We start from the raw sequence: 8,577 nt of genomic DNA on the forward strand, positions 1-8,577 counted from the left end.
CCTCTTCCTGGCTTTGAAATCACCTGTCCTGAGGCTTCAATAATGAGCCTACACTCACCACAGCTTCTTGCTAACCCCTGGCTCCTCTCCACATATATGCCCCTGTCCCTTCACCACCACCTCTCTTTCTAATAAAGCGCTGTATTTGGAACATGCAAATGAGCAGTCAACCAGCTGGTTTCACAGCAGTAATGTGATTTATCAAGGTAGGAGGTTAGAGGGTGAAGGAGACGGGTAGGGGAGGGAAAGAGCAGCGATGGAGTGCTTGGGTTGAGCAAAGGGAGGATGAATGAGGGATCTTGGTGGATGAGAGGGAGACAGTCACATTCAAAGGCATTCTACACACAAAGCGTCATTCAATTGACTCCACTTTTGCTTTGTCCATTAGATTTCTCCTTACTTGCTGAGATGTGTTGACTTTTGTATTTTGTATTTGTATAAACCAGGTAAGTCTAAATTGTGGAACACATGATACTGCAGAGAAGCTCATCATATCACTCTATTTATGTGTCAACTATAACCATCAGATGACACACCCCATGCATTAATTTTGGTGCACTTCAGACTCTTTCGGTACAAGATCTGTCAGTAGTTATCTTGCCCATCCTTGCCTTTGAAGATTAATGGGGTACCCATTAATCCACAGTTCAACTAATTTCTAGAGTAAGCTGTTGCTTTGTAAATAAGATTAACTTAACCCCCAGCTGGTTTGTCTTTAATGAAAGCTTAAAATCTGTTTTGGTGTTAGGAAATGTTAAAATGCATTAATTATTAGTGTCTGAATGACCAAGTCACACACGTTCTTTCATTTCTTAAATCAAATACAGGTACACTGATAATATATAGTCCATCATTCTTATGTGCTCTCCTCTCCTTGTCAGTCAATGATGGTAGATCAGTGCAGTCATCCCAGTTGGTTTGAGACTGCCTGTGGATCCTCACCTGTTACCTGTTGAGAGAAAGCGATATTGTGGGGTGGAGGGTTGGGGAGGAGGTGATTAAATCCAGCAACTGGATATATAACCTTGCGTTTAAGTTTGAATGTGAGTTGTTAGAAACTACCTCTTGGACCAAACATCTTCATGTAGCAGTATGAACAATATGGCTTCTCATCATACTGAAACACAATAAACAAGAGGGGGTTTTTTTTCTTCATCGTCCACCTATTTGCTTTATGTGTTACAAATTCCCAATTTAGTTACCTCAGCATGTTGTCCAGGTGTGAGCTGTCTTTTACACCTTTGACATTTCAGACACAGTGGATGGTAATCTCTTCCTAAAGACCTCTTCTTCTCACCTGAACCAACACAGAGGAATGATTTTGCTGAGAAAGAGGAGGATGTGTCGTCCACTGTAATGAATGGTAAATGAACATAATACTGTGTAGTTCATGCAGTCAAAATGCGGTGTTTCTTTCAAAATATGTTTCTTGTATTTGTATTTGTATTTGTGATTCTGCTTCGATGATTGCTAAGGCAGAAAGTAGGGTTATTGTCCATTCATCCATCCATTTTCCAACTTTATCCTCACAAGGGTCGCGGGGGATGCTGTAGCCTATCCCACCTGTCTTCAGGCAGTAGGCGGGGGACACCCTGAACCGGTTGCCAGACAATTGCAGGGCACACAGAGACGATCAACCAACCACGCGCACACTCACACCAGGGACACTTTAGAGTGTTTAATCAGCCTGATATGCATGTTTATGGAATGTGGGAAGAAACTGGAGTACCCGGAGAAAACCCACGCAGGAGAACATGCAAACTCCACACAGGAGTCGGGATCGAACCCACGACCTCTGCACTGTGAGGTCGACGCGCTAACCACTGGATCACTGGGCCACCCTAGGGTGATTGTGTCAGACAATTTTAACTTAATTGCTTTTTGCTTAGGAGAGACAAACGTACTGAACACACTGACATAATTGGAGTGACATATATCTATACAGTATATACTCTAAAATCCCTACAGTAAAGTTTTTTAAAGTATATTTTACAAGGAAAGTTTTTGCATAGTATTTCTTTATTACAAAAAGACACTCCAATTACTTACTACTAGTTTTTTCCCCCAACCAAATATTGTTCTGTTTTCTTCAGTGTATAATTGACTGGTTAAAAGTAAGTTACTCGTGAGAAGTCAGAGAAATAAGAAAACTGACTGTTATGTAAACTTGTTTGACTACACCCACATCCTGTTGTCATTATGGAAATGAGAGAGTGCTTGCTTATAAGAGAAGAATATGAAATATATTTTTTCTATCTCAAGAGAGCAAAGAACAGGGAGATGTGAATGCCACAAATTAGTCTCTGCAAACCTTTTCGGCACATATAAAATGTCCACCTAAGCTATCTTTTAAGACATGTACTTCAAGCTATTATTTGAAAAGAGCAAAACGCATTGTTCTTCATGGGTTGAGCCGACAAGATCAATCAAGCAGAATAGAATGTAGCCCATTTGTAATAATAGGCCTACTGTACTTTGAAGTTTAACCTTTCCCTGTAAAAAAATCCATTATAAGAATGACACTTTTATACTTGTCTGATATGTTAAAATATACAGTATCAAAATTATACAGCACTGTATGACTTCTTCAAAATGTTTTCCTTCTGTTGAACCACAAAACTAAAAGAGCTGGTGAGAGAGAAAATGTCAGAAAGACACTCATCTGGCATAGAAAGGTAAGAGGTCATATACTCACCAAAATAGACAGGCTTCCCACAGATTGGACAGTAACTTACCATGACTGTGTAATTATTGAATGGCTAGCGTATGTGACTGTTGTAATGAGAATGAAAGAATATGCTCTATCAAAGGGCGATGTGTGTGTGTGTTTTCACACCGTTAGCCAGTATACCGTTTGAAGCCACAGCCAGGATGTGGTTTGTGAAACATCACAGGAAAAGAGAACTGTGAGTTTCATGAAGAAAAGCAAAGAGCAAGCAGTCAACATTATTAAGGTAAATTTTATATCCAAAGCAGAAGCATTTGGACAAGGGTAATTTTTTGGGGTGGCAGGGGGGCTCCTTTAGTTGCTGCTTGTTTGTGCATGTTCCTGCCTTCAGTCTTGATATTGTGAAAATCTCATATACGCCTTGGCTGTAGTTTGTCTGATGACCAGTCCAATGTGCCCCACCTCTCACCCTAGGTCAGCTGGTTTCGGCTCAAGCACATCAACAACCTTGTACCTGATAAATGGATGGATGGAGAGATAAATCAAAAGTCCATACTTTTGAGGCCCTAAAAATGAAGGTGCTCGGTCAGTACAAAATGGCTATTAGTCCAGTGGTATAGGCTATACAGCATGCCCTATTTTGTAAAACCCCTTAAATTGAAACATAAAGTCTACAGTTGACTCACATCTTGATAAAAAAGACTCCCAGGAACTTAAACACAGCAGTCTTTTCTTTACTCCTGCACACATTTTCTTCAGACTAAAAAGAAGGAGGCAAGGCACTGAATATAGAAGGGAAACCAGATACTTGTGCCTTTCTTTTTCTCTTGTTCTCACTCAATCGACACTCATGCACATGCATCAAGCGAGCACTCACAACTACACTCATGCACAGACCATTTTCCTTCAGTGACATCACAAGAGGTCGCAGCCAAAAAGCAGGAGGAGAGGCAGTGTGAGACCAAGTTGGGAGAACGAAAAAGAGTCACACAGAGAGCAGCAGACTCTTGAGTTAGTGTGGAGGTGGTTATTTCCTCAAGATAGCTGTTGTAAGTGGACCTCAGGAAGGACATTTGTGAGGGGGGATGAGTGAGTAATGGATGGACTCCAACTAACTTTACTGAGGTAGACTATTCCTCATTGAGGGAAAAGTACTTTGTGGAGGGCCTTTGTATTTCTTGCTTTTGGTCAACAAATGTAGATTCCAAATATTGATTTACATGGACCAGACTGCCCATTTACAATATGCTGTCCTTTGTCTGACACATCACAGTCTGTTCATCATTTCAACAGCTGATGAATTTCAGAAGATCATTAAATATGAGGTATGTCATCATTTGCATACTGCGCCTTCTCCCATGTGTCATGATTTGGAGATGTTGGAATACCAAGTGGCTTCTGTATCTCATCTGACCCCACAAGATACCCACTATCATGTTTCTCCATTAGCATTCGTGTGTGTGGCAATATCTCATCGTCCACGTGTTTTGATATAAATGGAATTATCAGGATTTCAATACAGGAAACAGAGAGTGAATATGCAGTAAAAACAAAACGGGGAACTGGTGTTATTTGATCCAAAGGAACAAATCAGTGAGGATTTCCCCCTGGCTGAAAATTTACAAAGAAAGAGATAGCATGGCACACAGAAACGGAAGCAATCTAATTGTGAAAGCACCAAATGAAAGGACACAGGAGGAGGTATGCGAGGAGGCGTTAAAACCACATTTCCCAGTGGATATTTTGGTCAGGCTGCCTTGAAAAAACTGCCAAAACTCTTGACAAACACATTCCTGCTCTGGCACACACAAATGCGAGGTTCACTTCTGCCAAGTCATATGAGGTACACCAACACACTGGATGGAGGGATGTTGGAATATTCTGTGTGTGAGCAGGATTTGTCGTAACATTGAATGAATGCCGTTAGCCACTAGAAAGACCTTGTAGAAAAAGGGAGAAAATTGCGCTTCGGTTCATCTCCTCTGTTGACTTGAAACTTGCCAATGCCGAACCCGCCAGTGCTGGCTTTGAGAATGGGGGTTGGGCAATTCCTCCTGCCCACACATAAATGCACTTTTAATGTGCGTACACCATCGAAGTGCATTCACACATACTAAAACCTTGGAAAGCCTCCTCTTTCAGCCGGTCACACCCATTCATCAGCAGGTTTTACGTTTTCGAACCCTTGTCACTGTTCTGATCTCAGTATACAGCATGGCTCTGCCTCTCTTGCATGTGTATGAAAACACACAGAAAACAAGTTAAAAACACATTTAAAATATAATCAGCTAATAAAACAATAAAACACTACACTGTAAATCACTTTTGTTTCGTTTACAGTGCTACATATCAATTTAATACATTTTTTTCTGTTCATGAATATGTAACAATTTGTAAGATTTAATAAGGCTTTCTATCTTGAAAAACGGAGTATTTACTATTACAAATACACTGATGCTCGACCATACTAGTTCATTGTATTATACGAGTAGCATCCACAACAAAATGGGGTGTTTTTCACCATATCCCCCTCTGTGACAGTCTAAAAGACTATAATCCTCTAATGTGGCTGTCAGTGGATGGAAAAGTTGGGAAAATAAATCCTTGTTTTTCTGTTTTAATCTGGCAACGCCTATAAATCCCTAGCTTCCTCTATAGAGTGAATGGTTATTTTGGAAATGAGACCTTGATTGTACTGTATATGTGAGTGGCTGGGTCAATTTGATTGTATTACAGGATCTGTTTGCCAAATCACGATACAGTACTACAACTGTGTGTATGGAATTTTGAATCTGAAAGAGACTTTCATTTGTGCAGAATTGTTTTATGAAGCGTTGGTTATCTTATATCAGTTACATTAAATACAAAAACATGTATTAATGGCATCATAATACTGTACATGCAGCAAATGAGTGTAAATCAACATCTCCCCCAATTTGAATAAGAAACCTAATGCAAATGTGTTTGAGTATTGTTTGTAATATGCAGATTACATAAAACTAATACGAACTCATTTTAAACAATCAAATTATATTTATTAATCAAGTGAAAATCCATTGCTCCATCCATGGTAGTTTTCAGCTTTGCAAATTCCCTTAGTAGTTGTGGTGCCAGTCAACGGTGTATTTTATATATATTACAAGCCAATTTAAAATATCTAAAATGATCAAAACTCAGAAGATTGTACATCGGCAGAATATTACAGTCCCAGTACAAAATTACTTTTCTGGCCAATATTTTTATTGCTCTTTTATATAATGATTGTATTGGTTTGAATGTGGTTTCATGTTTGAGAGACTAGTTTGTAAAACAATACTCAATACATGAAAACACCATAGCATGCAAAAACTTCCTCGCTGCCATTAGTGTCAAAGATGATTGAATATATTTGAAATTGTGAAGGGTGAATTTGATTGTTTTAGAATTTTTTTATGACACGGTGGCTGGCAACCAGTTCAGAGTGTACTCCACCTATTGCCCAAAGACAGTTGAGGTAAGCTCCAGCATGCAGTAATGGATGGATGGATGGACTTTTGAAAGCGAGAGCGGAATCCAGGAACAGTCGAAGGTACTTGAAGTTTTGTGCCAGTTTGAGTTCCTTGCCTCCGGGAAATACTTTGGAATTTGCGAGGGGGGGGGGGTTGATTAATTGTAAAACATTATGCAGGCGGTCATTTTAAAATTTAAAAGGAGACATGATTTTGTGAGCCAATCTTGAACCTGGGCCAATTCGGTTGTAAGGATATTACTGCATCGTCTGCATACATTTGTATGTAGATGCGTTTGGAAAGTCATTAATGTTAAAAGAAAAAAGAGCTGGTCCTGCAATGGAATCTTGCAGGACACCCATGGTACACCCCTGATCAGGCAATTGACACCGATGACGACAACACACTGTATTCTATTGGTGAAAAAAGGTTTCATCCAAGTAATGTTTTTTTTTCTGAAAAATTACAGTTATTGAATTGTTGGGCCTTTTGAGTGTGTAGAAAAGGTTTTTGTTCTTTGAATCCTGCTCCCAAAAAATGGGGGTGTGAGTTCATATTTTTGCTCAGTTATATGTCATTAATGGGCTTCTGAGGGAAACCATAATTACAATGTGCTACGCAACAAGAATTAGTTTGACACCCCTGGCCTACAAGGATGGGGTTAGTGCTCAACATTAAAACTGTTATTCACAATGCAGAGGTTTTGGGTTTGAATCAAGGCTTCACAACTATTCATCATACTTAAAATGAATGAATAATGATTTAAATGAGTGTGATTACACCAAATCGAATTTGCAATGCAGTATGCAGAGTTGCTCAAACCAACAAACAGAGGCTGAAGGTAAGTAATATGTTACTTTATGCCTGTGCATTCTTGGCAGCTATTCCGCCCCCCTACCCTCTCCTTTTTTTATATGTGATCTGTTTCGGGTTTTTTTTTTTCCTTGTCCACCTGCTTTAATAGGGTCCCTCTACTTTATTCTAGATAAGCCACGGAGAGCCGGGCTTCTTCTCTTGTATGATGGCATCTGTTCTATTGCTTGTGTCTGTATGTATGTCTATCAGTATATTTTTTAATGCATTTCTCAATGTACTCCATTGTCTTAATTTTTTTAAATCAATTTGCTGTCTTTCTCTTCAGAAATGAACACACATGCAACACCATGTCTATGTTCCATGTCTGTCACTCATTCAGAGTCAGCAGAGTGGTTTAGCAGGCAGAGTTCAGCTGACCTCCACAAACACATAGCTTCAAATGTGCCTTTTACTGTGTGTGGAAATGGTATTTATCTTTTCAGTACACTTCATGAAGTGTGTTTACATTTAATTACATTATGTTCATATGATTAAATATTTTGTCATAAGGTGGTATGTTGATGCAGACATCTGAGAAACTGTACTGAATATTTTTACATTTCAAAATTACAAAAATAATTTTATTCAACATGTTGAGAGACATGGCGGCCCGGTAGTCCAGTGGTTAGCACGTCGGCTTCACAGTGCAGAGGTACCGGGTTCGATTCCAGCTCCGGCCTCCCTGTGTGGAGTTTGCATGTTCTCCCCGGGCCTGCGTGGGTTTTCTCCGGGTGCTCCGGTTTCCTCCCACATTCCAAAAAAAACATGCATGTCAGGCTGATTGGTCGCTCTAAATTGTCCCTAGGTGTGAGTGTGGGCGTGGATGGTCGTTCGTCTCTGTGTGCCCTGCGATTGGCTGGCAACCGATTCAGGGTGTCCCCCGCCTACTGCCCGGAGATGGCTGGGATAGGCTCCAGCACCCCCCGCGACCCTAGTGAGGATCAAGCGGTTCGGAAAATGGATGGATGGATGGATGTTGAGAGACATACGTAAGGTCACTGGTAGTGTGGTGGGGCATATAGCAGACTTTCAGGCAGCTGCTATAGGATCGATTCCTGCTCCCTGACTACTGTACAGGTCAGCAATAGTGGTTTGAGTGGTACACCTGCACAATCAAATGAAATGCACTATGAAAAGATTATATTTAAGAGCATGTTTATTATTTGCGGTGTTGTAGGTCACAAATACAGACTGGAATCACATGTAGGATTTTGGTTACCTTATCAAGGTACATTAGAGGGTCACTTGTGAGAGTGATGCAGTGCAGTACTGCACACTACAACCATAACAATTGACATATTTTGTAAAATTAACACACAGGCATCAAACTCAAAACCCGGGGGCCAGATCAGGCCTGCCACATCTTTTTATGTGGCCCACGGAAACAAAATAAGCGCACTGACATCATATTTCTTTTTAAAATAACAAAACTATGAACATTGAGATATTGCAAGGATTTTTTGTCACCAATCTGCTTTAAAAAATATTGGAACAAACTATCACTATCAAAACTAGTTACTGTATTCATTAATTTGTTGTCTACAGTCGATGCAATATGAGGCGATC

The 8,577-nt window shown here is 40.0% G+C and overlaps 1 protein-coding gene across 1 annotated transcript; it reads right to left on the bottom strand.

The window, feature by feature from the left end:
• Positions 1–178: 178 nt before the first annotated feature.
• Positions 179–2,840, bottom strand: LOC147200510 (cysteine-rich protein 1). Its single transcript, XM_086120163.1, has 4 exons — positions 2,696–2,840; positions 1,203–1,297; positions 1,063–1,117; positions 179–949 (listed from the first exon to the last, which is right to left on the bottom strand). The coding sequence occupies exons 1-4, from the start codon at positions 2,736–2,738 to the stop codon at positions 939–941; spliced, it is 204 nt and encodes a 67-aa protein (XP_085976289.1). The 5' UTR covers positions 2,739–2,840; the 3' UTR covers positions 179–938.
• Between the last annotated feature and the right edge of the window lie 5,737 nt (positions 2,841–8,577).

The sequence above is a fragment of the Hippocampus guttulatus genome, chromosome 9 (assembly GCF_054856545.1).
Source record: "Hippocampus guttulatus isolate MCC_2025c chromosome 9, RoL_Hgut_1.0, whole genome shotgun sequence".
NCBI lineage: Eukaryota > Metazoa > Chordata > Actinopteri > Syngnathiformes > Syngnathidae > Hippocampus > Hippocampus guttulatus.

Bases quoted from the DNA above. Each gene is read 5' to 3' on its own strand.
- LOC147200510 (XM_086120163.1), bottom strand. From the start codon at position 2,738: ATGGTAAGTTACTGTCCAATCTGTGGGAAGCCTGTCTATTTTG. The intron at 1,298-2,695 runs GTGAGTATATGA...GTGTTGGTTCAG, and splicing joins TGGGAAGCCTGTCTATTTTG to GTGAGAAGAAGAGGTCTTTA. The intron at 1,118-1,202 runs GTAACTAAATTG...ATTGTGTTTCAG, and splicing joins CACCTGGACAACATGCTGAG to TATGATGAGAAGCCATATTG.